The 26,435-nt window shown below is 50.5% G+C and overlaps 1 protein-coding gene across 2 annotated transcripts in view; it reads right to left on the bottom strand.

The window, feature by feature from the left end:
- The window catches only part of KIAA1755 (KIAA1755 ortholog), a 39,697-nt gene extending 16,171 nt beyond the window's left edge, over positions 1–23,526 (bottom strand). For both annotated transcript variants that reach the window (XM_041733474.1, XM_041733475.1), the window contains exons 1-5: positions 23,354–23,526; positions 12,547–12,744; positions 7,846–9,190; positions 7,163–7,351; positions 1,555–1,678 (exon numbers count right to left, since the gene is read on the bottom strand). In XM_041733474.1, the coding sequence (XP_041589408.1) occupies positions 1,555–1,678; positions 7,163–7,351; positions 7,846–9,190; positions 12,547–12,744; positions 23,354–23,356 (1,859 nt within the window). In that variant the 5' untranslated portion in view covers positions 23,357–23,526. The remainder of the gene's footprint in view (positions 1–1,554; positions 1,679–7,162; positions 7,352–7,845; positions 9,191–12,546; positions 12,745–23,353) is intronic.
- Positions 23,527–26,435: the final 2,909 nt, after the last annotated feature.

The raw sequence follows: 26,435 nt of genomic DNA, 5'->3' as shown, positions 1-26,435 counted from the left end.
CCCATCTGTAAATGGGGGCAATAATAGTGCTGGCCCCGTGGGGCTGTGGTGAGGACTGATGAGTTCATTAGTGGAAGGCACTCAGTACCTGCACAGAGTAAGAGGAATATAAATGTCTGCTACTGTCGCTGCCCGAGAAGGGGAAACTGAGGCACAGAGCAGTGACATGGCAGACAGTGAGGAGAGGCCCTTGGAAGGGAGGCCATACCTCTGACGTCATGACCTGCACCTCGCCTGCCTCTAGCTGATCAAGCTGGGAGCACAGTTGGCTTCCACACCTGCCTTGCTATCAGCCTGGAGGCCCCTGGAGGGCAGAGCCTGATGTGAGGAGCATCTGAGGAGCATGTGAGGAGGGGCTGAGTCTCTAGCATGCCCAGTGTGAAGCTGGGTCTAGTACTCCGCAGTTTACAGTGGTCATCAGAGTCCATTTGCTCATCTCTTTTTCTCAAGTGAGACTCAGAGAAGGGAGGTTACCGCCTCCAGGTCACACAACAAGTTGGTGGGATTCCAGGACTCCACCATGCTGGCCAACATCTCAGCACAGGAAAAGAGGTCCCATCTCCCCCAGAAAAGCCATACTACCTTGGAGAAGAGGAAGAAAAATCTCAATGGCCAGCAGATGGCAGTGATGGCCTCCATGGGGTAGAGCAGGTGGGGAAGGTTCCAAAGGGTTCCATCAGTCCCTCCACACCCTACCCCTAGCCACACAGCCTCTAGGTTGGGTTGGGGTATATACCCACAGTCCTGAGCAAACACCACGTCTGAGACCCTCCCAGCTGGGGGCCAGACCTCTGAGGAAGGGATGGTGCCTTTCCCCAGCCAGTCCAACATGAAGTCACTCAGGTGGAGGAGTGGAGGTGTTACAAATCAGCCTGGATCACCCATTACTCACACACTAATTCTTTCACTCTCTTATTCATTCATTCATTCATTCATTCATTCATTCATTCATTCACTCATTCGTCCTCATTTGCTCAACAAATATTTATAATTCAGATGCCAGCTCAATGATCATCTCCTCTGGGATGCCTTCCCTGACTTCCCAGTTGAAGTTAGCCCCCCACCCTTCCCACTCTACTACAGTGGTTATCAAAACGTGTCCCTAGCCCAGCAGCATCAGAATCACCAGGACGTTTGTGAGAAATGTAGATTCTTAGGCCCCAGATCTGAATGACAGACTTGGGGTGGGGCCCAGTGATCTGCTTTAACAGCTCTCCAGGTGATTCTGATGTATGCTTGAGTTTGTGAACCACTGGTCTACATCATCCCTCTGTTTTCTTTACCTCATTGATACTCCTGAGAGGGGCTTGTCCATACTTTGTTTCTTACACATCATTCATCTCCTCCCTGTCACCACCCCCCCCAAACTGGGAACCCTGTGATGGCAGGGACGAAGTCTGTCCTAGTCCCCCCACTCCCCCCAGCATCTGGCTTACGACTGGCTCTGGGAACAGATGCCTGTGTGGAAGGACATGTCTCCATTCAGTGCCTGGTCCTGGCTCTGGGCCATGAAGTCAGAGGGGGATAGGGTGGCCAGCTGGCCCAGCGCCTTACCTGGGGACTGAGCACAGGTAGGAGAGCAGCTTGGTGACCTCTGAGGCTGTGCACCATGGTGCCTCCCAGGCCCCCTGGGTGGTTGACACCAGAAGCAGGGGCCTCCCTGCCCTGTCCCGACCACCTGGAGGAGAGAGGACACACGTGAGCAGTGAGAACTTTGGTGGGGCCCCCTCTCTCTTTGGGAACCTGCTCTGTGGCCTCCAGGTCCCTCCACCTGGGGTGCCCCTTCTTCCTCCCCCGTGAGCTCTGAACTCAGCCTTCAAGACCCAGCTCAAAAACCACTTCCTCAGAAAGCCATCCCTGTATCTGTCCTCCATGCAGAGACCCTCATCCCTGCATAGGACTGGACCCCCCTCTGCACAGGGCACTCTGGGAGGCACAGCTCAGGGAACAGACTTTGAAGTCACACCGATGGGTTCAAGTGGCAGCTCTGCACTGACGCACTGCGTGTCCTGGGGCTAGTCAGTGTGCCTCTGAGCCTGTGTCCTCCTCTGTCACACGGGGAGAAAAAAATATGGAGCTTACTCACTAATTTTGAGGACTAAAGGAGAAGGTCCTGAGAAATACTCTGAGCCTCGGGCTCGGTGACAGCAGTTATTATACACATCTCTGTCGTCTATGCCCCTGGCCCACGGCTCCAGCTCTCTATTCTTGCAGACTTTTACCCATTGGTTCTCTCCAGGCTGTTTCCTGTCCCCGGAATCAGGGCTGTGTGGCCCACTGCCCCCATAGGGATTAAGAGGCCCATGAGTGGCAAGGTGAAAGGGAAGAGGGGGAAGGAGGCTCAGGCTTCTGGAAACTGGGCCTGCCTCGCACCTTGAACTCAGAGCCCGGCCCTCCAGAGTCATCTCATGCAGAACCATCCAATGGCTGCTGCCTACTCCATGTGGGCATGACCCTCTAAGTGTGTGAGTGTTATGAGACCCTTTATGGCTCACGAAGCCTGGGAGACAAACTCAATTGCCTTCACAAGCACTGTCTTACACAGGGGTGTAGACTGCTGGAACATTTCTTTCTTTCACACATCTGCAAATTTGACATAACTTTAAAATTTTATTTTTTTTAATTTAAAAAATTTAAAAGATATCCATCTGTGTGTGCGTGTGTGTGTGTGTATCTAACTTTATAGCCTCTTGATATTATGAGTTTGATTTTTTTTTCCCCCTAATACTCCCTTATAAATTTGAAAAACATTTTGTTGGGGACATTGCAGGAAATTTGAATATGAACTGGGTGTTGAATAGTAATAGAAATTATATTTAGTTTCATTAGATGTGCTAATGGTGTTGCAATTATTAGGGGAAATATCCTTAGGGCTGAGAGAGGCATGCTGAAGTATTTAGAGGCAAAATATGAAGATCTTTCATTTATGCCCGAGTGTGAAGCTTTATTAAATCTGAGTGATCGTATGGGGGTGTTCATTATACTACAGTCTCTACTTTTTTGTGTGTTTGACATGTTTTGTAAGAGAAGATCAAAAAATGTGAAATGATTAAAGCATAAGAAAGTGACATAACCTGCAAAGTCAGAGATGTCTGTCCGTGTCCCTCTGAAATCCTCTGGCAGCCACTGGGGCTGTCAGGTTGAGAAATGCTGCATCACGCCCCCGGGCCCATTTTATTGATAAGGAAACTGAGGCCTAGGGAGGAGAACTGGCTTCCCAGTCTCACACAGAGCCAGGTCCCTAACCTGCCAGTAAGGGAGGGGGTCATGCTTGATCTGGCCCTTGACCACACAGACAGATGAGCGCTCATCTCTGTAGACCAGCGACTAGAGCTCAGTAGCAGCTCCCAGGATGCTACTGCCCTAGTCTAAGCCCTTCGTGGCTCCCCATGGCCTCCAAGAAAAAGTGCAAGCTTCCCAACTCAGGACTAAGGCTCTCCAGGGTCTGCACACTCTTCTGGGCCCATTTCATTCACTCTGTGTTATGAGCTGCATCATGCCCACCACATGCCTCCCCACACCTTCCTATGTTGAAGTCCTAATCCCTAGGACCTCAGAATGTAACTGTATGTAGAGATAGGGTCTTTAAAGAGGTGATTCAGTTAAAATGAGGCCATAGGAGTGGGCCCTAATCCAATAGGACTTGTGTCCCTATGAAAAGAGGAAATGTGGACACAGACACCCATACAGAAGACCACGTGAAGATGTAAGAAGATGGCCCTCTACAAGCCAGGGAGAGAGGTCTCGGGGGAAAGCGGTCCACATGACACCTTCATCTCAGTTGTCCAGCCTTCAGAACTGTGAGAAATAAATTCCTATTGCTTAAGCTCCCCACCGAGTCTGTGGCACTTTGTTATGATAGCCCTAGCAACTAATACACTGTGTCACCCCTTGTCACCTATGGCCCAGCCAGAATGGGTCAACTGTCATTGCCTAAAGTAGTCTGATCCTTTCTCATGTCCCCACTTTTTCTGTGCTATTTCTTCTCCCCTCCTATCACTGTCTGGTGAAACCCTCTTCATCTTTCCGAGCCTTGTTTAGACACCACCTCCTCCAGGAAGACCTCCTCCCTGCCCTCTATAGAAGCCCCTCTTCGAACCCAGCCTCCTACAGCAAATGTAGGCTGGGTTTATTAGGTCCCACAAGACTGAGGGCTCCAGTGTACACTGGCTCAAACTCATCATATCCCAGCACTCAGCACAGAATTGGAACAGATAATCAATGTCTGTGACTGATGAATGTGTAGATTATGACAATTGTGCCTCTCAGACTTCCATGCGCCTGAGGATCATGCTAGAATGCAGATTCTGATTCTGATCAGGTCTGAGAGTCTGCGTCTCTCCCTAGCTCCAAGGTGATGCCCGTATGGTTGGTCCCCAGACCACACTTTGAGTATCAGAGGGTTCCACACTGGGACTCGGCTATCAGCTCATGTGTCTGGTTCCCCAACAAGCACCACCTGGAATAGGGTTTGCCCACCAGAGCCAGCCGGGCACGCAGATGCTAGCTGCATCCACTGGAGTGATGAGCAGTTGTCCACCTGATATGCCTTCAGCTCCAAGGCCCTTCTGCCCCAGATGCCTCCTTTGTCTGACCGCTGGAGCCACCAATACTGTTAGTGCCTCGGAGCCCTGGCTCAGAGCTGCGCTGTTCACACTGGGTTCTGAGTCTCAGGTGGAAATAGGGACAGCAAGTTGGGGGAGGGGGGCGTACCAAAAGTCACCAAAAAACTGTTGCACCTTTCTGCAGCATTGTTCTCTCCCAGTCTGGCGGGAAATGGCAAGCAATCGAGAGCATTTTTTAAATATCGAAGCAAATATGAATGTATTCTTAAGTAGAATACAAAACAAATAGAAATTTTAAAGACAAAAACGATTTCAAAGATACGTGTAATGCAACTGAGAGCTTGGGGTGAAGTCTCAACCCCTATGACCTTGTTCACTTTTTTCTGTATTCCAGGTTTCTCCATGAAAAGCCTGAGAAGCCCTCTCCAAAGGCTGGGTGCCTGTGGTAGTAGAGTGGTTGCAAAGATGCCCACATCCTAATCGAGAGCCCTATATGCCAGGTTACCCTGCAAAGGGACTTTGCAGATGTGATTAAAGCAGGACCTCCAGTTGGATGATTAGCCTGGATTATGCAAGTGGTCTAATCTAATCAAATCATGTGATTCTTAAAACCAAACACCTTTCCTGGCTTCAGGCAGTCAGAGAAAGGTGTGAAAACAGATGGGCAATATGCCAGCATGTCTTATGCTGGTGGGAATGGTCCGAGAGAGGAGAATCTTGCCGCAGGGACATCTCTGAGTAGGTGAGCAGAAGCAGAGCTGGGAAGAAGTGAGGACATGATGAAGGTGGAGAGGGAGGTTGAGAAGGTAGTTGGACCAATAGGTTGAGGGTCTGTGGGACTAGAAGATTATTAAAATTGGGCCGGTAGGTGAGCCAGAAAGAGGGGCAGTGTACTGTAATTCTGGGGGTGGCATGGTGTGAGGAGCCAGTGAGAATGATCACCGAAGGACAGGATCACCAAAGACAAGTAGATGAAGGGAGGGAATGGAAGGGGCACCTACATGGAGAATATTCATTCACTCAAAAAATTCTTTTTGAGCACCAGACACTGCTCCAGGAACCTGGGACCCATTAATGTGTGTCGCAAGTCCAAAAATTACAAGTCATTGTGGAAAGTGACAGTGAGCCACGTCCTATCTGCTTCCACTCCTCTTACATAAGGAGGAGCCTGAGGCTCAGAGAGGGCAAATGATTCTTCTGAGATCACACAGGAAGCTGATAAAAATGGTCTCCGGCCTCCTAGAACAGGGCCCTTTGATGGATTAAAATCTGAGCGCTTGGAACACGACAGCCCTAAAAGGACTGTGAGACCCTTTGTGTACAATTAATATGGGCAAACACAGCAGGAGTTTCAAGAAAGATGACCAGGGAGAGGACAGGCAGTGCCTCCTAGGAGCTTCAAAAAGACAGAGCAGTGTCCAGGACCTTGAAGAGATGTCAAAGTCTATGAAGTAAAATAGACAGTAGGTCAAGACAGTAGGTCACAGGAAGCGCTGTGGTCTCTCTTGCCCCTAGACATTTGCACATCCTGTTCCCTCTGTCCCGAACACTGTTCCCACCCCTTCACCTGGATAACACCTGGTCGTGCTCTAGGACTGAGCTTCATATTGCTTCTTCCTTCCTCCCTGACCTCTCCTCCACCCCACGCCTGAGCCAGGGTGCTCCTGGGTCCTCCCACAGCCCCCTGTACTGCTCCACGGCTGCAGTTTGTTTACACAAACAATAACCTGTTGCATTTTCTCTACCATGAGGATAGAGACTTCTTGAGAGCAGAGCACACATCAGGCTTGTTCCCCACTGAATCCGCAGTGCTAAGCTCAGGGCCTGGCTGTGCACAGCAGGTATTAAAGAAATATTTATTACAAAGATGAATAAATATTCAACAGAAGTGATAGCACCTTCTCTATCGGATGCTGGTAACACCCCACTCAGATCCCCTCATCATCAGAATACCCATTGCCCCCTGTTTTCTGTTGGCTGTATCGGCTCACAAACGTCCCCACCTCTGGGGAATTGCCCTCAATGGAAGTGGATCACAGACTCACCCTGCATCGCCATCTCAGGCTCAGCCTGGGTGGATGACCAACAGACCCAAGCATACGAAAGACCAGTCCCCTACGCCTTAAAATGGAACCAGCTCTGTCGTGTAATTCATACTCCAGAGCTTCTTGTGGGGTCAGGCCACATCCTTGCTTAGCTCCTCCCCTGCCCTGTCCTGCCTCCTTCACTCCCTTTCTCCTGAGAGCAACCTTCAACAAATCACTTTCCCAAAGATCCCTGTCTTAGGCCCTGCTTCTAGGGAACAGACCTAATGCAACCACCCAGGTTGTGCCACTGAAAGTAGGATGAATGGATGGATGGATGGATGGATAGATAGATGGAAATCTAGAAACTGCTTTCATATAATCAAACTCCTTCAGTGGAAAGATGAAGAGCCTGAGTCCAGGGAGGCTTGGTCCAGAACACAAGCCTCCAGGACCTTCCCTGTCTTCTCCATACCCACCAGCATCAAGGATGCTCAGAGACCCGCCCCCCACTCTGGCCTCCACCCCAACACCCTCCACTCCCCCTCCAGCTGCCCCGTGATCCCCGAGGACCTGGCAGGCATGCCATCCTTGACTGGAAGAGCTCTGCACTCAGAGCCCCAATCCTGGGCTCCAGCCCTGGGGACTCCTCGTCCAGACTGGGGCCTCTTTCTGGAGTGCCTTCTGGGAAGCCAGCCTTTTCTCCAGTCAGTGGGCCTGAGTCAGCGGCTGGGCCAGATGTTTTGGTCTGAGTCGTTCCAGCTGGGGAAGAACAACAAAGAAAAGGGTATTAAGTAGAATATGGGTTTCCCCACAAGAAATGTCTTCTCTTGCACCTTCTGATTGCTAATAATAGCTTATTGATCTCTTACCATGTGGCAGATGTTATGCTAAGCTCCTTTCTATTTTTTTTTAAGTTTATTTATTTAGTCATCTCCACACCCAACGTTGGGCTCAAAATCACGACCCGGAGATCAAGAGTTGCATGCTCTACCCACTGAGCCAGCCAGGTGCCCCTAAGCTCCTTACTTCTGGTGTGTCTTTGAACCTCAAAACAACTGTTTGAGGCAGGTAAGACCCACACTGCATGGAGGAGACCTTGACTAAAGGTCAGCTAGCTGGTGTGGGGCCGAGCTCGGTGTGGACTCAGGCCAGCTCAATACAGCTCACCTCCAGATCCATGAGATGTCAAGCTTTTTGACCTATCGCCTGTGCACTAAATCCCTGAGCCATCTCTGAGTGAGCAGGCACCTTACCTTTCCCCAAGCACTTGGCTCGGTTGGGTTTGGGAGAGTAGAGCAAACACAAGACTTTCCAGGGCCCGTCGTGCTGGGGTGAGGCTTTCTCAGGGGGCTGGGGGGCTTGTCTTTGCCCTTTCAAGAAAGAGAATCTGGGCCCAGGAGTGGGGGGTCTGGAAGAGGAGGTATGCTGACTGGGGTCAGTCCCAGGTTTGAGAAGACTCCGATGTCCCTGTTTGGCCCTCTCTTCCACCTTGGTTCCAGGGGCCGGAGCAGCAGGAGGGGAAGCTGGGCTCAGGTGCAGGGAGGATGCTTGTTTTGGTTCAGGCCTGGGCTGGACCATATTTTCTGGGTTTCCTAGAGGTCCCTGCATCTTGGAGGAAGCTGACTCATCTGAACCACCTGTCTCAAGGCCAGAAGCACAAGGCAGTGGTTTCTCAAGGATGCTGAGGTAGGGCTCCGGGGGCTGGTGTTCAGAGTCGTGAGTGGGTGAGTCAACTTTATGATTGACCTTTCTCCTCAAGCCCAAAAGGCAAGGCTCATCTTCTGAGTTTGCTGGCTTCTCACAAGCCCATTTTTTCAAGGAAGGTCCCCCATTTGTACTTGAGAGAGGTGGCATTCTTTGAGAGAAAGGGATTTCCTTAGTTTTGGATCGTTCCTCCAGGGTCCCCAAAGGATACCCACTGGATGTCTCCACTTCCCTACTGGGAGACCCTCCTCTGCTCTCCAGGAGGGCAACATAGTCTCCCTCCAAGTCCTGGATGGCCACATCGTCCATCCTATAGGGCACCTTTGCAGACCTGGCTTGCTCCACCTTGATGAGTCCTGGGTACTTGTTTCCATACGTCCTGCCCTTATCCTTGGCCAAGCTCTGGGTAAGCAGCAACTGGCTGCCTGAGGACCGGGGCTGGGACAGCTCCGGGGGGCAGCTCAAATCAAGTGCCTCTAATTGAAGGGAACTCCAGGCCAGGGAGAGGACATTCACTGCTTGGGGTCTGTCATCCACAAACTCTGGGCTGGTTATCTTGGTCCAGGGCACAGGGGCAATCCCATCTTCTGAGGCTACCAGGCAGTTGTGTAGGGGACTTCCCTCAAAGTCACTGTTGATGGCCTCCAGCCACGTTGAGGTGAAAAGTATCGGGTAGGATGACTCGGGAACAGGCTTTGTGTCCACTGTGCGGAGGTCCAAGGAGAGGCACTTGAACATGATGCAGGCTGACTGCTCCTCCTGGGGTTCGACTTGGAGGTAAAAGTCTCCCTGGCGCAATAGGAGGGGATTGAGGGGAGCCAGGTGCACCACGACCTCACCCCGAAGGCACAGGGGCCAGCCCTCATGCAGGAAGAGGCAGTGTGAGTACGGGGCCTGCAGACAGAAGGGTGACGTCAGAGAATCCTGTCTTGAAAGGCCCTGCCTGCCCATGGGTCTACTTCCTTCCCTCTTCCAGATGGGATCTGGGGCAGGTCAGGGATGGGGCTGGGGGAGGCAAGAGGGGCCCATCTCAGGGCTTTATAAGTCACACAATCCTGAGAACAAGTGCCTCTCCTGCCTCGCCCTAGGCCTGACCCTGACCTTAAAAATGCTTGCTAGCCTTCTGGCCCAAGGGAGAAACACTCTGAATGGCAGGCACCAATTAGCAGGTGCCTTTCCCGTGAAGATCATCTTGCTCAGGTCATGATCCCTTCTCCTCATCCACCCAAAACTTCTCTCAACCGAGATCAAGTCTAAGGCCTTCATTTTGGAGCCAGGGAGACATGAGTTCCAAGGTTTGAATCGCTAATTTGTGCAAATTACATAATTGCTCCAAGCCTCAACTTTCCTATCTGCAAATAGGAATCATAATATGTATCATATGATTGCGTTGGTATGAGGATTAGGCAAGATGTATCTAGATCAATCAATTGATCGATCGATCGATCTACTTATTTATCAGCGCCCCACAGCACAATGCCTGGCTACATACACTAAGTGGATGTTCGATAAATATTAGTTTCCTTGTCCTTTGACATTTACCCTTTGAAAAACTGGGAATTTTTTATTAAAAAGTAAGACAGTTACTGCATTTATACCATTCTCTAATTTTTAAGCGGAGAGATTACAGAGTGAAATCAAAACAAGACTGAGTGAAGACCCAGGAAATTTGCTGGATGACCTTGAAAAAAAAATCATTGCACTACTCTGGGCTTGAAGGTGTATTATTTATTTGTTTATGATTTACTTATTTATTTTCCTTTACTGAGTAATAACATGGCAGGTGAGGCAAAACTTTGTTCGTTCGTTTGTTTTAAACAGGAGGTGCCAGCAAGTCTCTGTATAGGTAGACACAGCGGGGCATCCTGGAGCCAGTTGGATACAGTGATCCCTCTTGATGGAGCTGCTCCACTGGGCTGTGCGGGGACCCTCGTCCAACAGTGACACCATGTAGCAACAACAGAAACAACACCCCACCGAACTGACAACAGCTCTCTCTCTCTCTCTCTCTCTCTCTCTCTCTCTGAGAGTCCTGTGGATTGAGTAAACCCTGGATAATCTTCTATCGTTTGCATGCGTGTGTGGGAGACCTCTGTAGAATGAACTAGAAGCTCCCACTCATTAAGCAGGTGCTTCTTGGCATTATTAATTGGGGAGATACTAAGAACTGACCACACTCGTACCTCGAGTGGATAAACCAGTTCCCAACAGCTACACTGTAGGTTTGGTGATCCCAGGGAACCTTCATATCCGTCACCTCCACGAATCTGTGAGTTCCTCCGCTACTCTGCTGTTTACAGCACACGTTCTCCCGCCTTCTCACCGAACAAAGCAGAGCAACCCAGCAGCATTGTGCAAACAACAACGCACCACAGAGATGACGGTTATGATCAACTTATTTGAACCTCACAGTAAGTCGGTGGGGCAGGGAGCTTAGGCATCATTAGGGGATGAATGAGACTCAAAGGGGTTCGAGGACTGGCTCAGAGTCACACAGCTGATAGCCGCATAAACAGGGCTTGTGCCTATGCCTTCACATTTGGAGTCATCTCTGTCTGTCCCTGACCCTCACTGGATTTCAGTTGAGGGTGCTGGCTGCCTCCGGATGCTGGCCATTACCAGGGCCGACTTTGGGGCCGCAAGTTCTTATTTCCAAGGGAGAAAGGAAGTAGTGGGATAGTCACAGCCAACGGCTGCTCAGTGCTTACTGCAAGCCAGGCTCTGGGCCAGGCTGTGTGTATCATCTCTGTGAGGTAGGTACTGTGTTATCAACATTCCCACTTTCCCATTAAGGAAACTGAAGCTCAGCAGGTGATCCTGCGGCTCCACGGTGGTGGACACTTGGCTTTGAACCCGGGGCACCTGACTCCTGCTGCCATGCTATCAATCCCACCCCCGGCTCTGAGGTGATATGAATTCATCTATATAATTATAATTAAGATCGCCTCTAATTAAAAATAGAGAAATTAAAAGTTGTGACCCTTGTTCCTGGAAGAAATGGGGAAGGAGACCATGCAAATGCAATTTTAATGGCCTAAAAAGGGAAGCAGAGGGTTGAAGAGCTTATCATGGGGAACCAGTCAGGAGCGGCAGGATGTGCATGAAATAGTGTCAGGGTAGGTAAGTGGGAATTGGGAGCAGGTTTTTGGTGAGAATCTTCCTTCTCACCAGGAGCCATACTTTTTGCTCCTGAGGTATCATGTCCCTGATGCACAAGAGCCGGCAGGAACTGTGAACCTCTTAGTGATTCTGGAGGCAGGGGCAGCAGGGGGATGGGCATCAACGGCAGAGCAGAGCACAGTTGGCAACCCCGTGAAGGGTGTGGGCAAGTTCCTGCAAAGGGCATCTTGAGGGTTTGGTCTCCAAAGGCCTGTCCCCAACCTTAAAATAGTCACCATCTCTGACAGAAATGTAGGCATATGATGCAAGCCCGGCCAGCCCCGCTTTCTCATTTCTCTGGCTGCAGTGATTGGTCAGGGATGGACACAGGACCCAAGCCTGGTCAGTCAGGATCCTTCCCAGCAATTTTTCTATCTGCAGTTGACAGGGAAGTGTCCTTTCGCCTCTCTAGGACAGGAGCTGATCCCTGTCTTGTGGGGACATCGAGCCTATAAAAATGATGTTGGCAATCAAGAAGAAGCAGAGGCAAGAGACAGAAACCCCTTAAGAGTTTGATTGGTGCATCAACCTGGGTGTCAAACTGAGGCCAGATCACCTCGAGTAAAGATCTGTTATTTGCAGCCAACGAGACTTATTTCAAACACTTTTCTTTCCACTTTGCCTTAAAGAGGCTCCCTGAGACCTGGGTTCAAAGACGTCTCCGGGGAAGAAAGTGAGTCCTGAGGCCTCAAGGGCTCCAGGAAAGATCTGGAACATTGTCTACTATTTCCACTGAAGCTGACCCACTTCAGCCAAGGCAGTCTGGTGATGCCCACAGTGCCAGCCCAGGGCAGGCCCCCAGGAGCTATCCCATAAGGATGCCTTTTAGCCAGGATTTACTCCCTTCTGGTGAAAGTATAAACATGGTTGACTCCTAGATACCAGAGAGCAAAGGGCCAAGTGAGCTTCCTGTTCCACCGGGGGGCTGACCCCTCCCTTTGGGCAGGCAATGGTAGCTGGAGAATCATCCCATGTCCTCACTTCTTGCTCTGACATAAGACACATACCAGCTCACTTCCTGCTCTGCTCATCTCCAGCCCCCTGGTTCTGGGACAGCTTGTCCCCCAGCCCCACCATCCCTTCCAACTTACACAGGCTGCTTCACGCACTTGCTCACACAGGCGCTTGGCAGGAATAAGGAAATCCAGAAGGAAGCTCAGCCCATCCCCCTGGAAGTCAGAATCCAGGAGACGGAACACCTGCCCCAGGATGGTGGGCGCTGTGGCCTCAAAAGGAGGATAGAGGCCTGCCAGGGCATGCTGGATGGCTGTGTCCAGGGATGGGGGGTCCTGTGGGGGATAGGAGGAGAGTGTGAAAAGTGATCATAGCAGTAATAATAAGGGTAGTGGCCACTTCCCATGACCTTCCAGGCCCCATATGACTAAAGCTGCTCCTAACTCATTGATCTCCTTTGTTACCCCTACCCCTCAGCCTTCTTCCACCCCCTGTAGCCACACTGGCCTTCTTTCCTATTCCTCAAACACACTGGGCATCATTCCACCTCAGGGCCTTTGCACTGGCTGCTCCCTCCGTCTAGAATACTCTTCCTCAAGACATCCTCATTCCCTCACCTCCTGTAGTCTTTACTCAGTGTCATCCACTGGTTCGAGGTGGAGTGGAGGAATGGGGGGCATTCAAGTCAGGGTCAGAGGGAAGGGGAGGCCAGCATCCCCAGATCCTACCATCTGACTAACCTGCAGACTTACAGTTTGAAGCTGAGCCATCAGTGAAGCCCCACCTGCAGTCAACGTGCAGATGCATCAACGTGTAGGTGCATGAATGATAATAAATAATTGCTGTTTTTTAACACCAAGTTTTGGGGTGGTTTGTTACACAGCAATAACCGATTGATACAAATTAATGTAATTGATATGTGAGCTCATAGATCCAGACTCATATAACGAGCTGCCTCTTGGATGCCTCCCCTAGACCACCAGGCACAGATCATCAACACATCTAACTCAACTCAATATGTCCCTATGCCCATGCCTCTACCCTAGTGATGACGGCACAGTCCAGTCAGACTCCCGGGCCAGATATCTGCTCCCCATCCTGCCCCTCCTCTTGCCTCCTCTGTTCACACACACCCCTCAGCCGTGTCCTATACTCTTCTCACCTGCAGCAGCTCACCCACCAGCTCTGCTCTGGTCCCCTGTCCCTGCCCTGACCCAGGTCTCTGTCTCTTCCACTGAATCCCCTCTTCATTGCCATCCAACCTTTAGGCTGCCTCACTTCCAACCATTCTAGATTAGGAACCCACAGTGATCTTTCTCAAATGCAAACCTGACCATGAAAGTATCCCTGCTGCCTTCAGGAAAGCATGGGCCTCCGGTCATCCAGGTCCCCTGAGATCTTCATAGCCCCTTGGCCTCTCTCATGCTTCAGCCACAGTGCTGCATGCATTCTCTTGCTTACCTCTCTGCACCTGAAGTTCCTTCCTCCTGGAATGCCCTCCACTTCCACTCCCTCTTCACCTGGCAAACTCCCTCTCATTCTTCGAGTCAGGTGAGGCCTCATTTGTGGCATGAGATTTTTCCTGAATTCCCTCCTCCACACCACCAGTGTGGAGCTTCTACAGCGCACCTATCATAGCAGTTCCCATGCTGATTGCCATCTCCCTCAAGGGCTCTGGGGTCCCCGAGGACAGGACAGGTAAACAAAATAGTGGCCCCCAAAGATGCCCATAGCCTAATCTCCAGAACCCGTCAGTATGTTACCTCATAAAGCAAAGGGGAACAGAAGCTGCAGTTGGAATAAGCATTGTGAATCAGCCAGCCTTAAAATAGAGAGCGTTTCCTGGATTATCCAGGTGGGTCCCATGCAATCATAAGGGGCCTCCAAAGTGCTAGAGGATGCAGAAGAGGCGGGAGTCAGGGGCAAAGGTGACATCGGAAGAAGGATCCAAGAGAGACCATGTTGCTGGTTTTAAAAATAGAGGAAGAGCCCAGGAATGTGGGCTGCTCCCAGCTGCTGCAAAAGGCGAGCGGATTCTCCTCTGGAGTCCCCCGGAAGCGGGGCAGCCTGCCAACACCTCGATTTGACCCCAGTGAGCCCCGTATTGGGTTTCCCATCTGTAGAGCTGCGAGATAATAACCGTAGGCTGCTTTGGGCTACAAAGTCTGCGACCACGACCAGCAGCCCTCGAAACTGCCACAGCGGGCGGCTCCTCTTCCTCCAGGGCCTCGGGCTCCTGGCGCAGGGCCTGGGCCAAAATACCTGCTCAGTAAACGCTGTGGGAGGACAAACAGAACGTCCCTCTCTGAACCACAGGTTTTCCCATCTGTCAAACAGCCTGGACAAGACCGGAGGTTTCCAATCAGGTGTAGTATTAGAACCCACGGGTTACAATCTTCAGTTCTTAAGAAGCCCAGGGGAGGCCGTTCGGGTTGGCCCAGACTGGTTGTAAGCTCTCGGCCCACCTGTCACTGAGGGATGCAAAGGAGGACGGGAATGAATGAGAATCCAGCATAAAGGGAGCTTATGTGGGGCAGAAAAATCATTTTTACAAATGAGGTCCCTTAAGACAGGGAAATAAAACACTGTCTACCCCCCAGCGAGTCCAATGCCAGGAGGCTATAAAACAGGGGGCGCTAGCCCGGGGCAATTGGAGCCCCAGCACCCACACAGCACTGGGCACAGGGTAGGGTCCCCACCACTGTTTGCAGAAGCAATGAATGCCTGTCTACGGCCTGCATTCTGAAGGAAGGAGGGTCTTGCCACCGACATGGCATGAACTCAGCGGGGACGAAGTATTGCAGGTACTTGATGTCAAAAGCACGCGTGCCCAGGAAGGGCTACGTTCACATTGAGGTGCTCGGCAAGGTTGGGCCGGGGGCATCTTCAGTTGGCAGAACAGGGAAAGGCTCATCTGGCCTGGCCACCTCTTCTAGTGCTCTTTCCCTCCAAAGCAAGGCCAAAACCCCAAGAGGTACTCTCCACTGACGCAATCCTTGAGGACAGCAGTGGGAATGGGGACCCAAAGACAGAGGATCCTGTCTGACATCTGTGAACACATGGACACACTAAGTCAATTAAGGCAGCACCCCTCCCCCACCCCATGCCCTCTCCACCCCACCCAGCCTCTCCCGGGGCATTTGCTTCCTGGGTTCCAAGTCACTGTGCCACCACCTTCAGTAGGTGCTTTCCTTCTCAGGGCCTCTTTCCTTGTGTGCACCCGTAGATGAGCTAGGTTTGTTTCCTTTTGTTTGTGGAAATTTAATCATTGAAGTTTAGCATATCCCAGTACCATTTGTACTATTAGCTCTTACTGGTTTTTTTTTTTTTTTTCAAATCACTCACTTAAAAAAAAAACAAAACTTACATAATTGCATTGTAAATGGAGACCCTATGCCACCATACTGGTTATGAGAATGCAGCCAGACTGCCCAAGTTCAAATCCCGGCTCTTGCCACTTCCTGCTTATGTGACCGGCAAGTTGCTTAGCTCTCTCTGCCTCAATTTCCTTACTGGGAAAACCGGGGCTTGCGAGGTACATGCCTTAAACGATTGATCGAGACCGAATGAGGTAAGACACGTAGGTCTCTCTACAGGACTAGCACTTAGTAGGTGCTCATTCAGCAACAGCCATTGCTGTTATGCTTGTGGCCATTACTGTGGTTATTATAATGGTATTACTTTACGTGGAAAATCATCAAGTGGCATGTACAGAATGGAACTCCAAAAATAAACGAATGATGCATTGGGCGGTTTTTGTATTATTTTATTTATATAAATATATTTATATTTATCATATGTATTTATTATTATAGCTACAGGCTATACCTTACATTAGTATATATTTCCATAAATAATGTAACATATAACTATAGAATAAATAACACTTATTATATAAAATATATTTCTTTATTGGTCTAGTTCTATACAAATAAACTATTTTTTAAAAGAAAAAGTAAGTAATGAGAACAAATATATTTTCTAAATTAAATTCTAGGACATCTGGTCACCTCCTAAAGGCTCATTAATTTTCTCTCTTTCTTCCAAAGCAAGCTTGTCACGCATTAGAAAGATGGTGAAGACATCTTATTTTGAGAGGGGGGATTTTCTTTTGGGGACCTCAGAACACCACAGAAATATTTAAAGGGATTGAGTCTCCCACCCACACAACTCCATGTTACTTAGCTCCAGTCTGTGACAGCCTGTGTCCCGACTACGGTCTGTGTGCCAACCTCCGAGCAACACTGAGCTAACCATCTCAGTCTTGTGTGCCTCAGTTTCCTCATCTGTAAACAAGGATTCTAGAGCCTATCGTATCTTGCTCAGATGATTCTTCTGCGGATACAGGGAGATGATGGAGGCAAGGTAAAGGTGCTGCTGCTTTTTTGGGGATTGTCTTTTTGTTTTTATTCCTCCTGTCAAAGCTGGAGTCACCGCCTCTGTGTGAAGACATGTTCCCCTTTTGACTCCTTTCTGAATCCACTGCTGTCACCCCAAGAATAACAGCAGCTTCTCGGCACCTGCCGTGTACCAGGCCCTGCACTCACATTCCCTGGCTTAGCCACACAACGGTCCTGGAGCAGAGGGAACATCCCACTCTGAAGCTGATCAGGTCTAAGACTGCAGAAAGGAGAAGAAAGGCTGTGCCAGGATCCAACCCAGTCTTGGCCAGTTGGGCCCACCCTCTTCCCCACCCCACCCCACCCCCGCCCCCTGCCCCTGCCCCCTGGGGCCTTGCCTGCCCCCCTCCTTGGCCACCGGCAGCCACCAGCCTTCGGGGTGGCCTTCCCAGCGGCCTCTCCTGCAGTGTTTCAAGCTGTTTACTTCTCGCAGACTAAAGCTCGCAGATGGGATGCCTTTGGCTTTCACAAATGGGCTCAGTGGCCACACACTATAACGATTTTAAGGGGCAGCCAGTAAAAAACAAGAATGTTCCAAGTTAATGGGACTCCAAGCTCTTGGCCAGACCATTACCTGCTACAGGCCTGAACCCCAGGGGTTCATAAGCTATCCAAGTATGAGGATAAGCACACAGTAAGGAGCCCAGGAACCCCCAGGAAGGAAAGCTGGCCACTGTCCACTCAAAACCAATCGGGCAGCCCAGCCTGGGCCCGCAGGAACCCAAACACCGCTGGCCAGGCGCGGGCCCCTCAAAATGATTTCCGTGAAACTTAATCGATGTGTTTCCATTCCTCCCCAGTGAGCGCAGCCAGGCTGGGCCTTTAACTGTTCCTTTGCAGGAGCCAGGAGCCAGCGTGAAGCTGAAAAGGGAGGAGGGAGGAGGGAGCCAAGCCAGAGCCGGTCTGCAGCCCTCCCGCCGCCCCTCCAGGCAGCAGAGGAGGAACCCCCAAGGGGGCCCACAGATCCCGCTGCAGGGCCAATGCCTGGACGTGCACACGGGCCTTCGGAGCGGACACAAGGGATCTACTGTGGGGCCGAAGGACACAGAAAAGGAGCTGTCCCCTGTGGGGGGAAGAAGGGTTTTGTTTTTGTTTTTGTTTTTAATATTTTATTTATTCATGAGAGACACAGAGAGAGAGGCAGAGACACAGGCAGAGGGATAAGCAGGCTCCCTGCAGGGAGCTGGATGTGGGACTCGACCCCAGGACCCCAGGATCATGCCCTGAGCCAAAGGCAGACAGACGCTCAACCACTGAGCTACCCAGGCATCCCAGGAAGGGGGTTTCTACACTTCTGGATCAATGTTTTGCAATGACCCTCCACTATTATTTTACAAAGCAAAATAAACAAGTTGATGCATTTTCATAAAAGCCCATCTCTTTGTGACTGCTGCCCAGATCCACATAGGAGATTGCCACCACCTCGGAGAGAGGCTCCCTGCCAGGCAACTCCCTCACCCCAGAGGTAACCAACCACTCTTCTGACTATTGGATGTTTTTCAAAGAAAAAATTCCCAGACCCTGTGATCTCCACCGCGTAAAAATGTGTGGAGGCCAAGAGGACATGGAATCAAGCATCCACTGCGGTCGCCCCTGAGCACTGTGCGGGGCAGGGATCTGGGAAGTCACCCGGTTCATTTTCTTCACAGTTTGCTGGATTTTCCAACCATTCGGTAACCAGCTTGTGTAGCTTTTATTATCAAGGGGGGAAAATAAAAGTGTGATTGTATGTGTTTTTAAGGCCTGTTCCCTTTTTAAATGGTCTCACCAGATGTTGTTAGCTGGGCTTTCTGAGATGTGTGCTGAACTCCTTTTAAAGGCCCAGATTTATCCATTTGCTCCAGACAAAGCTTTTAGAACCTCTTAGCATCAGCACCTCCTAGCTTGGGAAGAGAGAAGGCTGAGAAAAACTGAGGTAGGCAGTGTCCTCTTCCTCTCCTCCATGGCAGGGATGCCTAGGGAAAGGGAGATTCCACCCTCGACTCATGGGGTGACTGTGGCCTCAATTTCCCCATCTGTAAAATGGGAGCATTGGGCTTATCTATGTATCTCGAAGGATGCTTCCAGGAAGGCCATTTTAGAATTCAAGGTATATAATCAGGCTCAGGAAGGTTTGGAGCTGGGACATGGTTTCTGAATGGGATCAGTTAACCCTCCAATAGTGGGAAAGTTTAAAAAGATCTGTCTCATCCATCCCTCAACTCAGCCCAAGAAAAATCTAAACCACCAGCCACAGACACAAATGCCCACAGGGAGGACTGAGAGGTGACCTGGAAGACAGAACTAGGTCAAGTGGGAGAAATATAACCCCTCTGGCCCCTTCCTGAATGGCCCTCAACAGTCAGCCTCAATGTCAAGGAAGGGATGGGAGTAGAGCATGCCCCACCTCATCAGCTCCCACTGAGTGCTGCCTTCGTCCAACATCATCTGGGTCTGCTGATACTTTAGTAAAGCCTCCCAATATGTTAAAGGTTAGCCTGACTAAACACATCTGTGGGCCAGATACAGGCCAGTGCATGTCAGCTTGTGACCATCAGGTTCAACTACCTGAGACCTTCCTCTTGAACTGCTCCAGGCTGGAGATTCTAAAACCAGTGCTCTATTGCCCTGGCTGCCAGGAAGTTGTTGCTCGTGTCCAACTAAAACTTCTCCTGCTTGAAATCCTTTTTATTTTTGTGTGGGTGGAGGTATGAGTGAGAATTGGCTCCTTATTCAAAAGAAGAAAAAAAAAACACTTTCAGAAACTGGAAAAACAGCCCAGATGCAGTGAGCTGAGAAGCAAGTGGGTGTCAGAAGACCCACATTCAAGTGCAGCTCTGTCATGTGTCATCTGTGTGACCTTGAGCAAGTCCCTTCACCTGTCCACGTGCTTAGTTTCGTGTTGGTCCTTTTGTCTCCCTGTCCCCTTTGCCTCTGCTTTGGGGCTCACCATCACCCACCCAAAATACAGTATGATAATAGCAGTTATAACTAGAGCTTCTTACTGAGCAAGGTTCTGTATCAGGTTTTATCCTAAGCACTCTCCACTATTTTATTAACATTATTTTATTCCATCTTCCCAACAATTCTAGGGATGGGTATTTTTTTTTAAGATTTTTTATTTATTTATTCATGAGAAACACGGGCGGTGGGGGGGGGGGGAGGCAGAGACACAGGCAGAGGGAGAAGCAGGCTCTATGCAACAAGCCCGATGTGGGACTCGATCCAGGGTCTCCAGGATCAGGCCCTGGGCTGAAGGCGGCGCTAAACCACTGAGCAACCCGGGCTGCCCGGGATGGGTATTTTTATTCCCATTTTACAGGTTAAGAAACTGAGCCCAAGGCTCTCCCACCAGTAAATGGTAGAGCTAGGGTATGAACCTGGCACACAACTACCAGCTTTCCTGCCCTTTCCCTAGGCCAGCCTCTCCTTTGGCCACTACAATGGCCTTTTTGCACACAGAAGCCACTGTGACCCTCCACTGCTCAACAACCTCGAGTGGCTCCCTACTCAGTCTTAGCAGCTCAGTCTGCTGCTACTGGCTGTCAATCTACACCAGCGTACCTTTCCTGCTTCTTCTAACACACTTGACACTCTAGCCCTGGGCTGGCCAATCATCCATGCGCCACATGCATGATTTTTTCTTGCTGCTCGCACACCCTAATTTATTTTCCTTGGTATTGATTATTATTTACTCAACATTTTGTCTTTTTGTCAATTCATTTCCAACTCAAATCCACTGATTTTTATTGACTATCATGTGTTTGTGCTCCTTAAATCACTTTCTACCACTCACTAAGATGAAAAACAATAAAATAAAAATGTTCATCTAAAGTCTCCCCACCCAGGACCCACGGCAGATGCCCCACTTTGAGAAGTACTGCCTGAACTCACATTGCACCCCTCCCCGGACTGGGTGAGCTCCTTCCCATCCTTCAGAGCCCTGCTCTCAACCTGCATTTCTTCTCTTTCCATGACATTTGTGCTTCCAGGCAAAGAGAGGGCCTCCTATCACTCATCACCCAGCCCAGAAATCTCAGCAAGTGGGTGTATAAACCTCCAGGGCAGGAGCCGGGGCTTAGTCCTCACATGGGGCCCGGCACACAGTAGGTGCCTTGGAGGAACGCTATAAAGCAGGTGCTCTGGCAACGTGGGATGAACTGGATTCAATCAGCTCTTCTCCAAGGGCGAGGTAGGATGACAGGTGACCCATGAGATGAGCTGGGGAGGATGACATGCACTCCACAGGAAATAACAGAAAGCCACCCCAACTCTTGTTTAGATCTCCAGAGAGGACTTAAAACACTTCTCAGACACTCCCTGGTTATTCCTTTTAACAAAAAGAAAGCAGTCCTCCCCCTTGGGATCGTCCACAGCCAATCTTCTCCAGCCAGAATTTGCAAACACACAAATCTGCCTTCATTGCAGACATTTTAACAGTTACTTTGTGTTTATGACGATGGATACTAATTTTTCATGGTGGTGGTATAAAATGCCTTAAATATATCTTTAAGTTTATAAAATAAGTTGATCAAAAGAAAAATATTAACCGAAAAGTTCTGATTTTGTTATTTCTTCATATTACCTTATCCAGTCAGTGAAAATGCAAAAATTGTTAGGATAATACTAAAAGTTCGGGAATGTGAAACCAGATAAGCCCAGAGTGCTTTTGTCATAAGATGCTCTGACGCTGGGCTGCCCTGAACACTACAATAGCCTCTACTCAAATCACACCATGAAAAGAGTAACTGTGATAGGTCCATGGAGGGAAGATCCATGGCATGCTAGAGTGGGAGTCGGGGAAATTGGGAAAGGCTTTCCTGGGGACATGGTATTTGGGTGGAGATTTACAGGATGGATAGGAATTCTTCAGGTGAAGGAGTGCCACCCAGCAGCAGCAACATACTCAAAGGCCCTGGGTCAGGAGGGAACACGAAACAGAAGAGGCTCTGAACCAAGGTCAGAGTGGACTGAAGTACAGAGGTGAGGCCAGAGAGGTGGGCAGGTAACAAAGGTGGGAGAAAAGTCTGTCCATCGTTCCTATTTAGGAGTTATTCAACCTTTTCCAGGAGCCACCCAGGGCCTGACTCTTGATCTGAGGGTCTGATGTTCAGCAAGGAGTTTCTGGATTCTAAAAGGAATAACTGAGTTAGGTCCAAAACTAGGGAAGGTTTAGCAAAGACTACGTGGTGCAGGTGTGGTTCTGCAGTGGCCATGACAGCTGAGTGTCTGCTCAGAATTCAGGCTGTCCTATCTCCCCACTTCCTAGTTGGGTGACCTTGGGCAGCCACTGAAGCTCCCAGAGCCTCAGGTCCCCATCTGTGGGGTGGAGATAGCAGCAGCTTTATTTTTAGAGCTGGTGTGAGTTATACATGCTCCTGCACGTAAATTGGCCAGCACAGAGCACTGCCAGTGGTGAGAGGTGAATAACCATTAGCTTATGAAGATTTCTGTCAAACAGCTCCGGCAGCAATGTGCGTGTACACCTGTCCTGCCGGTGTACGGATCTAGCAGCCTGGTTTTGCAATATGTGTCTGGTGTGGGTGCAGGTGTATGCCCATATTTTAGCAGTAGGGAGAGCACGCGGATAAGCGGAGTGTGTGTGTGTGTGTGTGTGTGTGTGTGTGTGTGTGTATCAGAGGGCATGTCTGTTCAGCCGTGTGAGTATGGGAGCACGCTTTGGTGTACTCTGCATGTGTGTGTTCTCGTCTAAATAGAAGTCTTCCGCATATGAATGCGCATCTAGTGAAAACCCACACAAATTCACATGGTGAATCAGTCAACGGGTTAAAGCCTTGGCCTGTCTTCACAGCACTTTTCTAAATCCCCTCTGCTCCTGTGAATCTGCCTGGGGCTCCTGCGCCTGTTCGGACCTGGGCTGGGATTCCCTGAAAACAGACTTTTCTTTCATTCCCTGTTCCCAGATACTGGAGCACGGGCACCTCCCAGAGCATCTCAACCTTATGGAAGGGCCGGCCGGGGAAGCCACAGTATGGAAGTATTGCCCTCCTTCTCCCCCTCCCCCTAGGCCTGCCTCCCCACCCAGTTCCCACCAGACCACCTCGTGTCAGGACAATGTGCACATCCCACTTTCCTGCCTTGAGTCAAAAGCGGCGAAACCACCCCAAGTTTGGATGAGCCACTCCCTCCTCTCCACCGAGCACTGGGAAGAGCCTTTAACCCTCATCCCCATCCCCACCCTGTGTGGGGACAGTGGACACACCTATCCTCAGCCCCAAGTCTAAAATGCAACACCACCCCCCTGTTTCATCTAAGGCCCAAGGGCTATAGGTACCAGCTCTGATCCGTGCCTGGCAGGGGGCAACATCAAAGCTCACAAGTCATCCATCCCCTTCGTGGCTGGAGAGACAGGGCCCAGAGTGGAGAGACCACAGGGCCAGAGGGCGCCCCCCGCCCCCGCCCCCGCCCCCCGCTGCTGCTGGGGGCAGTTAACACAGACCCGTGGCGAGGTACCCAGGGTCACAGCATAATAGGTCGGGCGGATCCGCCCTGGACACCCCCACCAGAAGGGGACAGAGGTGGTCCAGGCCTTGGCAGGCGTTACCATGGTGACGGGCTGCTCCGCTCGGCGGCGCGGGTCGCTCGGTCCGCAGGTCCGTCTGTCGCGGCGCGGGCCCCTCCAGCCCTGGAGCGGGGGAGCGGGGCGGCCGGGAGGGGCGGCCGGGGGCACGGGGAGAGCCCGACCGAGCCGGCGACGAGAGACCAGGCCGGGAGGCGGGGCGCGGCGAGGGGCGGCGGGCGCGGGGCGGGTCGGGTCGGGGGCGCTGCTCCCCCCGCGGGACGGGACGGGACGGGGCGGCGCGACGGCGGCCCCTTTGTGGCGGCGCCCGCTCCCCTCCCCGCCCCGCCCCGCCCCGCCCCCCGCCCCACCCCGTCCCCTCTGCGGCGCCCCGCGGGTCCCCCGCACCCCTCCCCCCCGCTAGGCGAGCACCCGCTGCGGCCTCAGCCCTGGGGTTGAGTCTCCGCCTCGCCCACTTCCCAGCTGGGGGGATCGGGCCAGTCACCAAGTGTCTTAAGCCTCAGTTTCCTCTTCTGTAGAATGGGGATGATGCTCTGCTGATGCTGATGGTACCTGCTTCTTAGACTTGGTGGGGAGAGTAGGCATCTGTCCCCACGTCCCGCCCCTGTGAAGCCCATGCCACCCATCGTCAAGAGGACCCAGTTCAAGGCTGAGAGGCGATGGTGGCTGGTCTTGTCTCTCGCACTTGAGGACTAGCTTTGTGACCTTGATCAAGCCATTGTTCCTCAGCTCTGGAGGGAGGCTACAGACTGGATGATTTCTGGTTGGATGACTCTGGGGTCTATCCATGTATTGTCCAAACATTGTGCCAGGGACGGAGCCAGAAGTCAGAGCCCCTGCCCTCAGGTAATGTATAATCTAGCCGGGAAGACAGGCAAGAAACATAAACAGAAACACGTAATAATTGAGTATGGTAGCTGCTAAGGCAACAGACAAATGTGGACATTGGGAAATGGAGGGGGACCAACTTGGAGCTGGTGGTCTAGGAAGGGTTAAAGAAGCCTAGATCTAAAAAAGGGGGAAAGGATTAGGTGAGGGGAGGGGGAGGGGTGGGGGTGGGGTGGGGGTGGGGAAAAAACAGAATTCCAGGCAGAAGGAACAGCATGTGCAAAAAGCCCTGAGGTGCCATTAAGCTTAAAGAAACTGGGAATCAGTGAAGAACTAAAAAAAGACAAGTGGAGTAATGAGGGCTCAAGTTCAAAGTCCAAGCCTTATTCACACCCCATCTCCCATCTCCCACCTCACATAGGTTAACCAGTCTTTTAGCAGAGAGAACCTGAGCTAGGAACCATCCCATCTTGCTGTGTAACTTATAGCAAGTCCCTTCATATCCCTGGACCTCCCATGTGCTCATTGTTAATTTGGAACTAATAATCCCAAATAGTTTCATCATGCCACACAGCCCAAAGGATCCCTCCCTAGCATGTATTCAGCGATCAGTTAAGTGTCTCCAACCTGCAGGAACAGTCTGTTTTGGCATCACTGCTCCAGGCATGAATTTGGGAGAGAACAGACTTGTTGATGTCAGGTGTAGAATTCCACTGGGAATTGGGGAGATCACAGCTCTGGGCCTCCAGAGTCCCAGTTTTGCAGTGAGACAGAATTGACATGGCACCCAGTGTTCTGGGGTTGTAGGCAACAGAGACTGAGTTAGTTTAGCAGAGAAATAATGGATAGGTAGAGTATCGGGAGCTCACAGAATCAACTAGAAGACTGGGGGCCCATCCTCTGGAAAGCAGAGGAACCAAACGAGGTGCTCCAGGGGTCTCCTTTGGGAACCCTTGAAGACTGATGGCAATACATCAAGGCAGACAAACATGCCAAAGTAGAACTTTCTCTTAGTGTGTAACAGTTATAAGGTAGATTCTATGATTGTCCTTATTTTACAGGTGAAAAAACCAAGGCCCAGAGAGGTCAAGTAGCTTGCCTAATGTGGGATTGCTACTAATTGTGGAGGCTGAAATTACACAAAGCTATTCATTTCCAGAAACTATGTTATTCGCCACCTTCCTGTGCTACCTAAATGAATCCCAAGCCATGTGTCACTCCTTTCTAGATTCAAAGACTTAGGGATCCCTGGGTCGGCGCAGCGGTTTGGCGCCTGCCTTTGGCCCAGGGCGCGATCCTGGAGGCCCCGGGATCAAATCCCATATCAGGCTCCCGGTGCATGGAGCCTGCTTCTCCCTCCGCCTGTGTCTCTGCCTCTCTCTCTCTGTGACTATCATAAATAAATAAAAATTAAAAAAAATAGATTCAAAGACTTAAATGGGTCACATGCCCCAGGTCCCATAACACTGAACCTTTCAGGACTGCTTGGTCACCTAAAGGGTAATTAGGTTCCCAGAGAAGGGTGAGTATGGATCTGAAAGAGCTTATAAACAATGGTGCTCATTACAATCCATCCCCTGGGGCTCTCAACATCCTTTGCACCTTTACTCCCATGCACGCTCTCCCAAAAATACTCTCTACAGACATGATACTACTCTACATGCAACCAAAAATGTCCACATGTATACCTATATCCTTGTATGGTTTGGTTCCATACTGTGTGTGACCTCAGGGAAGTTCACCTTTCCGAGCCTCAGATCTGTCCTTTGTAAGACAGAATAATACTTACTTCCTCATGGGACTCTGGAGGGGATTAAATAAGTTAATGAGTGTGAAATGCTTTGCACTGTGTCTGGTACACAGAATTAATATATGACACATAAAATGATGTTGTTTATGTGAGGGACCAGTGATTGTGAAATCAGTCTCCAACCATACAGGCTGAACTCCTGGATTGGATTTGGTTCATCTTTCAGGGACTTTCCAGAGGATTTTCCAAGGACTGTTCAAATGTATTTCCTCCCTCTTTGTCAAATGATTAACTAAATCATGGTCCACTTGCTACACTGGATTCAGAGAAATAATGAAACCCAGCATTGGTCTTACACGTGGTGGAGTGGAGAAAATGGGAAAGAGTGGTGGAAATGAGTCTTGGCTACCCATCTGCTGCATGACCTTGCACAGATCCCTCCTCTTTTGGGACCACAACTGCCTCCGCATAAATTGGAGGCTCTAATCCTCTCCTCATGAGGTTTTTGTGAGAATCCAATGAAGTGAT

This window comes from Vulpes lagopus, chromosome 18 (assembly GCF_018345385.1).
Source record: "Vulpes lagopus strain Blue_001 chromosome 18, ASM1834538v1, whole genome shotgun sequence".
NCBI classification, from domain to species: Eukaryota; Metazoa; Chordata; class Mammalia; order Carnivora; family Canidae; genus Vulpes; species Vulpes lagopus.
Note: the sequence above shows the minus strand (reverse complement) of the source record. Positions and strands in the feature narration are given on the sequence as shown.